The sequence below is a fragment of the Saccopteryx bilineata genome, chromosome 7, assembly GCF_036850765.1.
Source record: "Saccopteryx bilineata isolate mSacBil1 chromosome 7, mSacBil1_pri_phased_curated, whole genome shotgun sequence".
In the NCBI taxonomy this organism is placed as follows: domain Eukaryota; kingdom Metazoa; phylum Chordata; class Mammalia; order Chiroptera; family Emballonuridae; genus Saccopteryx; species Saccopteryx bilineata.
This window is the reverse complement of record NC_089496.1, coordinates 101,134,523-101,147,202: the sequence shown is the minus strand read 5'-3', so window position 1 is coordinate 101,147,202 and position 12,680 is coordinate 101,134,523. Positions and strand designations below refer to the sequence as shown.

Genomic DNA, 12,680 nt, shown 5'->3' with positions numbered 1-12,680 from the left:
TGTTGAGTATTTGCGGGTTTTGCTCACTCTCTGCAAAATCATAGTCATACAAGTTGCACACTTTTCTTTTCTTCACAATACTGGCTTACACCCTGCCATGCTTAATGCATACCTCTATAACTAAATTTAGTACTTCAAAGCTTCTTCATTTCTAAGGCATGAACACATACCTTACATGCCCAAGAATATGGCATGGATTAGAAACTTACATCAGCTTTCCCTAAGGTATATAATGTTTCCAGGATCTTGTGGTGAAGCAAATATTCCATACATGGCCCCGTCTCTCCAAATTCTCGTTCTTTTTCTTCTTGTACCAATATGTCTAACATCTGTTCCAGATGAGATGGAATATTTGTATCTGTCACTGGGGCCTTGTCATCTAAACAATAAAAAAACTTTCATCAAACATCCAAACATTTTAAACTGCATATTTAAACTAAATATTTTATTAAATACTAAACTGCATACTTTACACTGTATTTTTAAACTAAAATACTCTTCATATTTCCCTATTTCTATTCAAACTGAGAATAATGTGAACTACACACTTGAGTGAGGTTTATAGTCATGGTGGCATTATTTTTGCCAGAATTTAGATGATGCTTTTGCCATCTTATTCAAAAACTGAATCAATATTCTGAAATACTATATTCCATGAGCTAATCTTCATGCATAACAATTTAGAAACAAGAGCCATTATGAGAGAAATGGAAAAAAATATGTAATAGAAGAATTTTGTATGCACTTGTAATTAAAACATTATTTTTTAATAAGCCAGTAGAAGGTCTGAATGTTAACTATCTTTATATAGACATTGGTTGGTCTTGAACATTAAGCTTAAACCTGGAAAACGTACAGAGGATAGGTTGTGTTTTGATTGCTACCACATTACTTCTTAGCATTGGGAAGTCAGATACCTAGTGCCCTAATTCACCTCCATCTATGAAAACACGAGGAACCCAAAGGAAAGTACGCTACAAAAAATATCTGACATCTCTCTCTTATTAACAGATAGCTATTTCCAAAGTCAAAGCTGCTTCTCGGGAGAATTCTTACTAAATATTATTCATTTGTTAAAATAAACTTTCAATGGCACATTTTACATATCACAACTGAACTAAAAAATCACACGGTTTTATCAACCTATCCTTATTATACAGGGGTTCAATTGCTCTTAATAAGATGTGAAGCTCTATAGAATGTTTAAATACAAAACATATTCGGAAATGCCAAGTTCTTGCTTATGTCTCCCTAATCCTCTCTGGTCCTGAGTAGTTCTACACTTGGTAGCACACAATCCGGTATGCTATGTATTTGGTGATAGGTTGCTTTGTCTATACATACACACACGTGCGACTCCACACACAGAGGGAGAAAACCACGATTCTAAGCCTTGTGAAAAACCATGGAAAGACACGGGCCTCTGCTGTTTTCCAGGAGGACATATGTATCACATTTGATAGAGTATGGGAGTGTTAGTAAGAACCTGGGACCTGGAGTTAGACAACTCAAGTTCAAATCTACTTCTAGATGGATGACATTGGTAAGCTATTGAAGCCTCAGTCACCAACATCTCTAAGATTAGGCTGACCAACACCAGTAAGTGCTGTTGTATGATTTCAAGGCATTGATGCGTGTGAAATCCAGTACCTTAGCACACAGGAAAGAATTCAAGAAATGTCCACTTATGATGCCTCATTTCATAGTCTTCTAAAATGAGCAGCCTAATGCTAATAAAAGATCATTTGTAAGTTTTTTTGAAATTTACTTTTTAAAAATGTCTTTTCCCCTATAAATGCAGGCTCCTATAAATATTCCAGGAACGAATGAATATTTAAGCATGGTTTCATTATAGTTATTTATAAAGAAAGATGACCAGAAGGACTTTTCACGTTGAGAAATGAATGAACTGTAAATGTGACTCGGCAGCGTGGAATCCTAGCCCCTAAGCTCCGTTTGGTCCTCTGCGCCTGCGCACATGCTCTTCCCCCTACCAGCAATGCCTCTGCCCTCGGCTCCTTCACAACCTCCTACTCATCCTTTAAAACCCAGGTCAAACGCCGCCTCCTTTTATTTCCCCCTTCTTTGTCCTCTCTCTGGGCTGACAGACTTAATTGTCCCTACTGTGGTAGTGTACACATTGTTCTGCTACCAGATTGCAAAAAAAAAAAAAAAATCCTTTAAAGCAAGAATTTACAAAACTTTTCTTTAAAGTATTTCTTTAAAGACATGTAGGAGACAAAAAAATTCACAAAAGCTAGTAACAGTCATTTGAAAAAGCAGCTCCGTTCAAAAAAAGGTTTCTATAGATCTACTAACATCCAAATAAAGTTAGTAATTATTACATTTAAAGGTATATGTACATCTACCTATCTACCTACAATATACTGGTTTTTATTCATTGCACAAATATAAAGAATTTTTTAAGACAAATCACCCATGCCCCCATCAGCTTGCCAAATCAACTACTGTCATTTTTTCATGTTTCCTTTCCATTAAACGACACATGTCCAGTATGCATCTCCAGCCTGACCAGGCAGTGGCGCAGTAGATAAGAGCGTCGGACTGGGATGCGGAAGGACCCAGGTTCAAGACCCCAAGGTCTCCAGCTTGAGCGCAGGTTCATCTGGTTTGAGCAAAAAGCTCACCAGTTTGGGCCCAAAGGTCGCTGGTTACTCGGTCTGCTGAAGGCCCGCGGTCAAGGCACATATGAGAAAGTAATCAATGAACAACTAAGGTGTCAAAACGGAAAACTAATGATTGATACTTTTCATCTCTCTCCGTTACTGTCTGTCTGTCCTTCTCTCTGACTCTCTCTCTATCCCTGTAAAAAAAAAAAGGCAAGGAAACCAGTATGCATCTCCACTAGTGCTGACCCATACATCCCACACGGGAGCCCATAGTGCTACAGAGCAATACTACTGTATTTCCCTGCTTCAGAGGTCACCAGATTTTACCCACAGGACCAATCCAGCCTTGCCATCTGCTTTGATAAATAAAGTTGTATTGGAACGAAGAAATGTTTATTTATTTTACATATTATTGATGGCTTGTTTGCATTACAACAACAGAACTGAGTAGTTGCAAGAGACCACAGGGCTTACATCTGGCCCTTCATAGAAAAAGTCTGCCGACCCTTGACCTAATTTATTCAGGTGGCCCCTATGTCTCCATGTTTCCTAGTCACTGAGAAAAACAACCAACCAGGGAACTTCTGAAGACTCCCCACACCGCATCTACCCCTCCTGCATTTCTACCCAGACGTTCTGCTTTCTGCTTTATTTTGTGGAGAAACTGTCCCCAGGCCTATTTAAGGCGAAGCCTCTGCTGGTGCAGACCCCATCCTCCCTCGCCTACTTAGGGATATTTCTCAGAAGAGATCTCATCTGACTCTTGGACCCACCTTTCCCTCCCTGCTAGATCATCCCCTCAAATAATAAACTGTGGTATTTTCCACCTTTTAAAAACAGAACCCTCTTTTGACGCCACGTCTCCGTCGGCCGCTGCTCCGTCTCTGCTGCCCTGCGCACGGACGCTGCCGAGCCAGCGACCCACCAGTCTCCGGGTTTCCTTTGCTACATTCCTCTTTCTCGTCTTCCTGAGCCCTACACACCGAGTCCAAGGGCTCGGCTCCAGAGCCCCTTCTCTCGGCCTCCTACTTTTACTCCCTGGGAAATCTCACCTCGTCTCATTTCAGTCCACTCGGCACAGCCAGCTGGACAGGTACTGAGCATCTCAAACGGAGTGTGTTAGAAAGTCCTTTCAAACCCGCTCCTCCCTTCCTGCAGTTTCCTCCTCCTCGGGAAGGAACCATTCTACTCTCCAGTTCAGCTGCCTACAGCAACACTTTACAGTTATCCTTGACGCTTATTCTCTCATACCCAGTATCCAACCCAGCAACAAAACTTCCTTCAAAACAGATGCAGGACACGACCACGTCCTGCCACCTCCACCTGGTCTAGGCCAGCACCACCCCTCACACCATTCCAGCTGTCCCTGTGCCCTGGCTGTTCTGCTCACCGCTACGTCCCTTCGGTCTAAATTCTCACAGAAACCAACTGAGTCCGCACAACCTCTGCACCTCCGATGCACCTCTGCTCCAAACCCTCCGATGCCCCCCTCCAGCATCAGCCAGCGCCCTTACACGGCCTAGCAGGGGTCCCCAAACTTTTTACACAGGGGGCCAATTCACTGTCCCTCAGACCGTTGGAGGGCCGCCACATACAGTGCTCCTCTCACTGACCACCAATGCAAGAGGTGCCCCTTCCGGAAGTGCGGCGGGGGCCGAATAAATGGCCTCAGGGGGCCGCATGTGGCCCGCGGGCCGTAGTTTGGGGACCCCTGGGCCCTACAGGGTCCTATGTGAATCTGGGCCCTCTCCCCGGGTGATGTCCTCTCCACCGCCTTTCTCCTCCTCCACTCTCACTCTGGCCACACTGGCTTCCTCTCCGTCTCAGGAATCAGCCAAGCGCGCTGCCCGTTCCTGCCTCAGGGTCTGTGCGCTCGGTCCTCTTCCTGGAACCTCTTCCCCGCCCCCAGACTCGCTTCCTCCCGCTGTCACCTGGGGCAGGAGGCTTTCTGTAATCTAAACAGCCATCTGCCCACCCAGCACAGCCTTCTGGCCCTCAGCCTGCCTCTTCTTTTCAACCCATATCATCAGACACACTATCGGTAGTTGGTAATTGTCTGGTTATTGTTTGCTTCCCCAAATCGGATTATTATCTCCGCTGGGGATTTTGTCTGTTTGATGGTTCTATACCCCAGCGCCTGGAACAATGCTGACACACAGTGGGTGCTCAGTGGGTGTATATTTTTAATGAATCTAAAAAAGGAAAAGCAAATTGTTTATAAACTTAAAATAACTCTGAAAACGAACCTGAAATATATTTTAGTATTTCACAATGTTCTATTTAGCATTAGCACGGTCTCTTACCTGAAGTCTCTATGTAGTAGTGGGTAATCGCCTTCCAGTGGTAAACGAAATCTTCTTGTAAAGGAAGAGAAGGTGCTAGCTGTACAAACACACACACGAAAAGAAAATGGCATTCAAGTTTCCCATAAAGTATAACTCGGTATTGCCTACTAATCATGCAAAAGCAACATAAAAATAACGGGGGAGCTTTAATTTTGCGCCCAGATGTCAGATATCGAAGAGAAACAAAACAAGTGAAATCCAAGAAAGTTAAAATGATTTATTAAGAAGGAGGAAGAACACAGTGATCAACATCATTACTGAATGTTGTTCCCTTCCCCTGAAACTAGTAACCACACACGGCTTCGCGAGTGTTAAAGAAAACGCACAATACCCTATTACTGAAGTATCAGTAAAATGAAATGATCAACACCCTGGGATCTTTGTACCTAGGACTTTGACATGCAACACAGTCAAAAAGCTGCTAGGTCATCAGTGACACGTCACCGCTGCTAGAACATGTACCAAAGTCAACCCCGTAATCAGATTAAACCTGTTCCCTACTTTCGGGAGTGAATCTTCCCTTGTTAAGCCTGGATTAGGCAGAGCATATTCAGCAAAATAACTACGTGAACACGACACTACCAATTTAAAGTCCACAAAGTCAAAAATGTTTTACATTTTAGCTTTGAAATTTACTTCAGAAGCTTTAAGACCAAAATGATATCCTTTCAGCAGACCGACAAGAATTTCAAACGCGTGTTAAATGGAGAGAAAAGATTCGGTGTGCCCTCAACCTTTTCGCTGCCAAGAGGGGTTGGGGGGAAGGGCGCCCAAGTATCATCAATAACTTCTGGTCAGAGAGTACAGACTTGGCCCAGCTCGCTGAGAACAAACAAATAGGTTTCTCCTCTGGAAACCTAACCCCTGACAGAGTACCCTGCCGGTTTCAGTCCTGCATCTCAACAGAGGACCTCCGAGGTCACACGACTCCTGCACTCCCACCTGTTCCCATTTGATTTCTTGGTGTCCCCAGCAGAAACCCTGTGAAAACAACCTCCAAACTATTGGGCAAACTATAAACACTGGTTTCAGTCCAGAAGACGAAATGCATTTGGGGGAAAAAGGATCTGAAAATATTCCAGCACTCGCCATCATCTCAATACTAGCTCGTCTGTCTCTACGTGCCGAGTCACACCACTCCGAGTGATACTGGAGTAAGAGACCCTTACATATTCATCTCATTTTCAAATAGAATGTTATGGAAAAAAATTAAAAACACTTTAAGATCTTTAACGCAGAAGTTTAAACCTTTGGGATTACTATACTTCAAGAACATGGGGAGAGAAATTACTTGTGGGAGACTGAGAAAGAAAATTAGAAAGAAAAATAAGAATGAAAATGTTAATTTGGGAAAACAATCTTCCTGAAATTTTTAGATTTAAAAAAAAAATCTGTTTTAATGAGCTGCTTGTTTTTAGAATCTTTTTCACAATATAAATTTTCTCTTGTATTTTAGATCTTTATACACATACCGGCTTTATATATACTTAAAAGTATTAACAATTGGGACAAAGCCAAATGAAATTTCACGTTTCAAAAAATGTACTTAATTTCTTAAGTGTTGTGATTTGTTAAAATTTTCCAAGGGAACCTCCTGAATATATAAGATCACAGCATCCTTTGGTCCAAATTATTTCACCGATGGGACTTAACTTTGTTTTTAGGGTACGTAACTAAATCAGAGATCTTACAGGATTTGGGTCAGGACCTCTGTTATTAGTCAAATTCAAAGGAGGAGGATGTTGCTTACTTAGGAATACCTCTCTCCCAGAAGTTTGATTTAAAGAAACAAAAGAAAGAAAACCTATTTAAGTAGCCAGTGAAACAGTTCTAAATTGCTAATAACTTAGTTTAGTAACAATCTTCTTCAAACATGAATAAATGTCCCTGACTTCTGTATAACCTTCTAGTAAACTTGCCTCTTTCATTACTAATTCTAACATGCAAATCACCTTTTCATCACTGCATAAACACATTTACATTTACACTGGGGGTGAGGGTGGGAAAGCCGGGGTGGGGGAGAGAGGTGTGAATCAACGGGGGGATTCTAATTTGAGTTAACTTTTACAATAGAGATTACATTTTTGAAAATTCATGCAATCACTATCTCAACCAACAACTGACATAAATGCCTAACTCACCAGGGTTTTCTCTGGAAGTCTGGCCAGACGGCCTGCCTAGGACACAGTCTTTCCCACACATGCGTGTGGCACCCTCTGCCAGTCTGCTCCCTCTCTCTCAGCCCTTACTTCTGATTGTTGAGTGACCCATCTTCTCCACTAGGACTGTCAGCCCTATGAGGGTTGGGATTGTGCCATCTTTTTCATCACCAAATCCCCAGTATCGAACTCAGTGATGGCGTATAGTAACCATTTGGTAACACTTACTGCAGTGCTGGTCAACCTGGTCCCTACCGCCCACTAGTGGGCCTTCCAGATTTCATGGTGGGTGGTAGCGATAGTAAGTTGTTTTATAAAGATTTATTCTGACAAACTTAGCAAAAATCCAACATAAAGTACTTGGTAAGTAATTATTATTATATGCTTTAACTTGCTGTAACTCTGCTTTATAAATTTTATAAAGTAAAGTTACTTCCCTACTTTATAAATCACCATTACTGTGGAACCCATGGGCAGTTAGAAGATGTTACTACTAACAGAGATACAAAAGTGGGCGGTAAGTATAAAAAGGTTGACTACCCCTGCCTTACTGAATGAATAAATGAGTGAGACAGCAGTCGCTACCAGTTAATAAGTAGTTATGTGCCAGGCAGTGCGCTACCAGGTTTACACTTACTGTGTGGTCTTAAAATCTCAGAATAAACTCCGACTTTTACAAAACAAACTTCTCTTAAGACCCAAACCCAGATAGCTGACTTGCCCAACAAAGCACTGCTTGTAACTAGAAACCTGGACTGTCTTTCTCCAAAATGCCTAGCACACAAAGTATCTACATTGATAATCCACAGGAGAACCAGTGTCCTCAAAGCCACATCTGCTTGCTGTCTCACTCACATGTACCATGAACACTCCATGCCCAGATCTTTTAAAATGCTTCTTCCTCTCACCAACCTTTTTTTTTTTTTTTTTTACAGAGACAGAGAGAGAATCAGAGAGAGGGATAGATAGGGACAGACAGGCAGGAACGACACCTTAGTTGTTCATTGATTGCTTTCTCATATGTGCCTTGACCGTGGAGCTACAACAGACCGAGTAACCCCTTGCTCGAGCCAGCGACCTTGGGTCCAAGCTGGTGAGCCTTGCTCAAACCAGATGAGCCCGCACTTAAGCTGGTGACCTCGGGGTCTCAAACCTGGGTCCTCGGCATCCCAGTCCGAAGCTCTATCCACTGTGCCACTGCCTGGTCAGGCTCCTCTCACCAACTTTTTCTAATGCCCTTCCTCGCTTCTCTGCCTCCAAAGGCCAGCTCACATCTTACTCCTCCAGTGATCCTTTTTAACCCCTTCCATCCTAAGTTCCTGTTCCTATCTCCCTTTAGAGCTCACTGGCTGAACATCCATTCAACTAACAGTACTATTACTAATAATAATGGTTAACATATACTAAGCACTTACTATGCGTCAGGCACTGCACTAAGCCCTTGACGTACATTATCTCACTTAAATTTTCACGATTCTATGAGACCGAGACCGGGACCGGAACCCTGTTCTGTCCAGCTCTGAGGACTAAGCCACACTCTTCTGTGCATTGTTATATGTCCTTGATCTTGGGTATTTATTTGTCGTTGTCTTTTTCCTCCCAAATTAGACTGTAAACATTGCTGGCAAGGACACGAGCACAGCTTGTTTCTCTTGCCCTGTGCCATGCTTTCACGATGGGCTCACTAAGCATTCGCTGAATGACCAAAGGACTGAATTTAGAAATCACTCGTTGGAAAATACACTTAAGAAAACACGACACATGTTAAGTTGAGGTTTTCATTCCTTGGGGAAGAGCAGTTTTTTAAAGAATTTCTGGTCCCCCAAATCACCATTTACTCAGAACTGTAATTTCAAACTCTGCAAGATGACTGGGACTGAATTAATTAGTTCAGATGAACAGAACTTTCTTCCCTGACACTGCCCTTTGTCTTTATCCTCTTGGAAGAAGTCTATCCTCAGAGGGGGCAACGGGCTGAAATTTAAAAGGACCCAGTCCCTGGCAGGTTACCTAGCACGGGCCCTCAACAAATACTGAATTGTACTAATTGGAAGGTGTTTTATTTGCCCTTTGGAGAATCTGTACTAACTAAAATGTTCCAGTTCAACCTCAGAACAAGAGAGGCCTGGTTTCAGATTTGTGACACGTGGCAACTGACAAAACAGATTCATTTCATAACTCTTATTGGCCCATCAATTCTATACTGAATGAAGGAGGACTCATTTCCAACAAAGAAGGCAAGAATTGTAAGCTTTGTTTTTAATCAAGGTGTGAATTTCTCTCCTAAACTCAAAATGTAGTCTATCAGCTTAATAACACATTTTCAAATATGAATCTTTGAAAGTATCTTTTTTTTTTCTTGCAAGTAGTTAACACGAAGTGAGGAGAAACCATTAATTAAACAATAAGAAAAACGCTACCTTTAAACTGCATTTAAACGAATATGTATCTGGTCAGCCCTAATAGAAACACTTGAAAGCTGATCCAATTGAATAAAAACCTAAATGTAGTAATACCAAAATGGGAAAACATTAGTTATAAAATGACACAACTGAAAAAGGTCATGTCAGTGTTTACATACAGGATTGTCTCCTGTCTCTGTATAATCCTGATAATTATGTTAATTGTAACAATGTATCAGAAAATACTAATTGAGGATACAAATTAAAAGGAATACAGAGAAAAGCTAATGAAAGGAACTGAGGAATGGTAAAATGAGTTTATAGGAAAAAAATGTTGAACAAATAACTAGATCTGAATAACTGGAAAACAGTCTTGGGCTAGGAAAAAACATTACTCAAATACCACAAAGATGGTTTATTTATCATTAGTTATTAGTTCATTCCCAAGAGGTTTATTAAAAGAAAAAATTAGTATGTCAACCCTTTTTCATGAGCTTTAACCTCCGAGCAAGGTAAATTGGAAAATATCCCAGCTGAAAACATCAAACTTAAGCCAATAAAAACAATATTTCTAAATTCAACCTGTTAGTTCTGAGAACTAGGTGAATATAATCTACTCTTTCTCAGTAACCTCAGCAAGTGAAGAACTGGATATTACAGAACCAGTCAGGCCATTTACATGGATAATTTAGTAGATGCTAACATATACAATTATAAAAAGATAATGAGGACAGAAAATATAGGCCTTGGGGATAAATTAAGTCTTTACTGGGAAGGCCTGAAAGCCATCTTTTTTCTAAATACTCATTTCTATAAATATAAGCCTCATAGGTAAAGGACATAAATAATGTAAACTTTTATTCCCAATTATCTCGATATTAAGCTATATTCAATGTTTAAAATTAAATGATTATTGGTATTTTGTATTAAGGATTCATTAAAATACAAATGTCACTGTACAAATTCTAAACTCCTTTAACATAAAGATGCTGCCGATTGATGGTGTGTATAAGCAAGAAAAGTCAAATAAAAGTTGTCTCCGCATCTAAAACTGTTACCTCTCTCATGCATAATACTGTTCTTCATTCATGAACACCTTGTCGCTCTTGATTTGATACACGTTTTCCCAAGAACATGTAGTCAAGCTAAAATGACTTTAAAACATTTCCCACCTGTCACTTAAAATAAAAATTCTAGTTTGTTTTCATTTTAAAAATTCATGTTATTTTTATGACCTAGCAATAAAACCTGTTCTACTGTAATTGTGTGTGTGTGTGTGTGTGTGTGTGTGTGTGTGTTTTGAGCTGTGTGGATCTTAATGTATTGTATGGCACACTCTGAACACAGAAAAGAGAATGACATTTTAAAAATTAGCAAAGTTGCCGTTCCTTCACAGGATGCACTTTTCAATTTGGGCAATTCTCCCAAAATAGAGTAAAGCAACTCGACCTCTTAATAGTCAAACAGCCACAAGACACGTTCAGGACATCTGGACAACGTGTGCCTATGCTGGGGTCTCAAATCCTCGAAGGCGAGTACAATGGCAGGACAACGCAGAGCGCACAGGAAGAGCAGGCAGGAAAGGAAACAGATGGTCGGTGCCCCGGGAGCGCGGGGCTGCCTGCACCGCGCTCGCCGAGACCCTCCAAACTCCCAGTTCACATCAATCAATCAGGTCCGGCCGAGCCTGGCCCGAGGCCTGAAAAGCAGAAGCTGGCGAGACGCAGGAACGGGGTCAAGTGGGCTGCGTCCTTGCCAGACTCGCCCCAAGGTAGGAGCACACCTTGCTGCTCGCCCAGACCCCCAAACAAAACAAAACAGAACAGAACCGAACCGAACCGAGCGAGGTGGGGCCGTTTCTTTTGTCTTGCTCAGGGCTGACACTTGGGGCCGGCCAGGCTGGAGCCGGGGCGCTCCCCGACCGCCCTGCCCCCCCCCCCCCGAGGAAGCGGGAGACCCCCCGGGCCGGCACGGCCGGTCCTCCGGGGACCCCGGCGCCCACCTCCCGAGGGGGGCCGGGCCCCGCCGGCCCCGAGCCAGGCCCGAGGCCCCGGCGCCCCGACGGCCCGCAGCGCCTCCCGGGCCCGGCCGCTCCGGGAGCTAGGCCGCCGCCATGCCCGCCCGCCGCCCGCCCGCGCCCGCGCGCGCCCGGCCTCACCGCCTCCACGGCGTGCTGCAGGATGGAGGTGAACTTGGAGAACATCTTGTCCCGGGACTGCAGCAGCCGCTCCCGGGACGACCTCGACAGCTCCTCGAGCCGCCGCCGCCGCTCCAGAGTGAAGGCCGGTGCGGGCGCGGCGCGGCGCGGCGGGCGAGCGGAAGGCCGAGCGGGCCGGGCCGGCCGCGGCGGGGGTGCGCGGGCGGCGGGCGGCGCGCGGCCCCGGCGGGCGCTGGGACGTGGCGGGCGGCGGGGAGGGCGCTCAGCGCGGACTCGGCCCGCGGCGCTTCGGCAGCGGCGCGGCGGCGGCTCGGGCTGGGACACGGTGGCAGCCCGGCTCGGGGTCCTTCCGCCTGCGGCGCCCGCCTCGGCCTGCAGGGGGCGCCGTCGCTCCCGGGGAGGCCCGGCCGGGCGGGCCCTGCGGCGGGGGCCGGGGCCGCGGGCCGGCGGAGGCGCGCAGAGGCCGCGGCCCGAGCGGGGGCCGGGGCGGGAGCCGGCCGGGCGCAGTCACCGCCCCCTCCGGCCTCGGGGCGCCTCCGACTCGCTCCTTCTTCCGTTTTAAACTGAGCCGGTCTCACAGTTTAGTTGTCAATGGACGTCACATGCCGATTTTGTAGGGAAGCGAGGCCATATATGTATATGCTATCCTGGCTCATCTTTTCAGGGCAGATTTGGAAGAACGGGAAGAAAACGCACAGTATTCCTAAGGCAGAGTGCACCGTGGATTTAAGTGCAAAACAGTAAAACAAATTAGCTAATGCTGGTGAAATGGCTTTGCAAACTGGAAAATGTATTATTGTTATTGTTATTGTTATTATTATTATTATGCAACATTTAAATAGGAAGCCCCAGACAGACCAATGGTGAGATCAGTTAATAATGTGTCACCTGTGCCATACTTAGATGCAGTGAATTCAGTATAGCTTTTTCTTTTTTTTATTGATTTTATTTTATTATGTTTACATAGATTTTAGTGTTGCCCCGAA

At 44.1% G+C, this 12,680-nt stretch overlaps 1 protein-coding gene across 1 annotated transcript in view; it reads right to left on the bottom strand.

The window, feature by feature from the left end:
- FHIP2A (FHF complex subunit HOOK interacting protein 2A) overlaps positions 1 to 12,171 on the bottom strand; it is a 31,256-nt gene extending 19,085 nt beyond the window's left edge. Inside the window, exons 1-3 of the mRNA XM_066238284.1 lie at positions 11,695 to 12,171; positions 4,934 to 5,012; positions 210 to 379 (exon numbers count right to left, since the gene is read on the bottom strand). Of these exons, the coding sequence (XP_066094381.1) occupies positions 210 to 379; positions 4,934 to 5,012; positions 11,695 to 11,739 (294 nt within the window). The 5' untranslated portion in view covers positions 11,740 to 12,171. The remainder of the gene's footprint in view (positions 1 to 209; positions 380 to 4,933; positions 5,013 to 11,694) is intronic.
- Between the last annotated feature and the right edge of the window lie 509 nt (positions 12,172 to 12,680).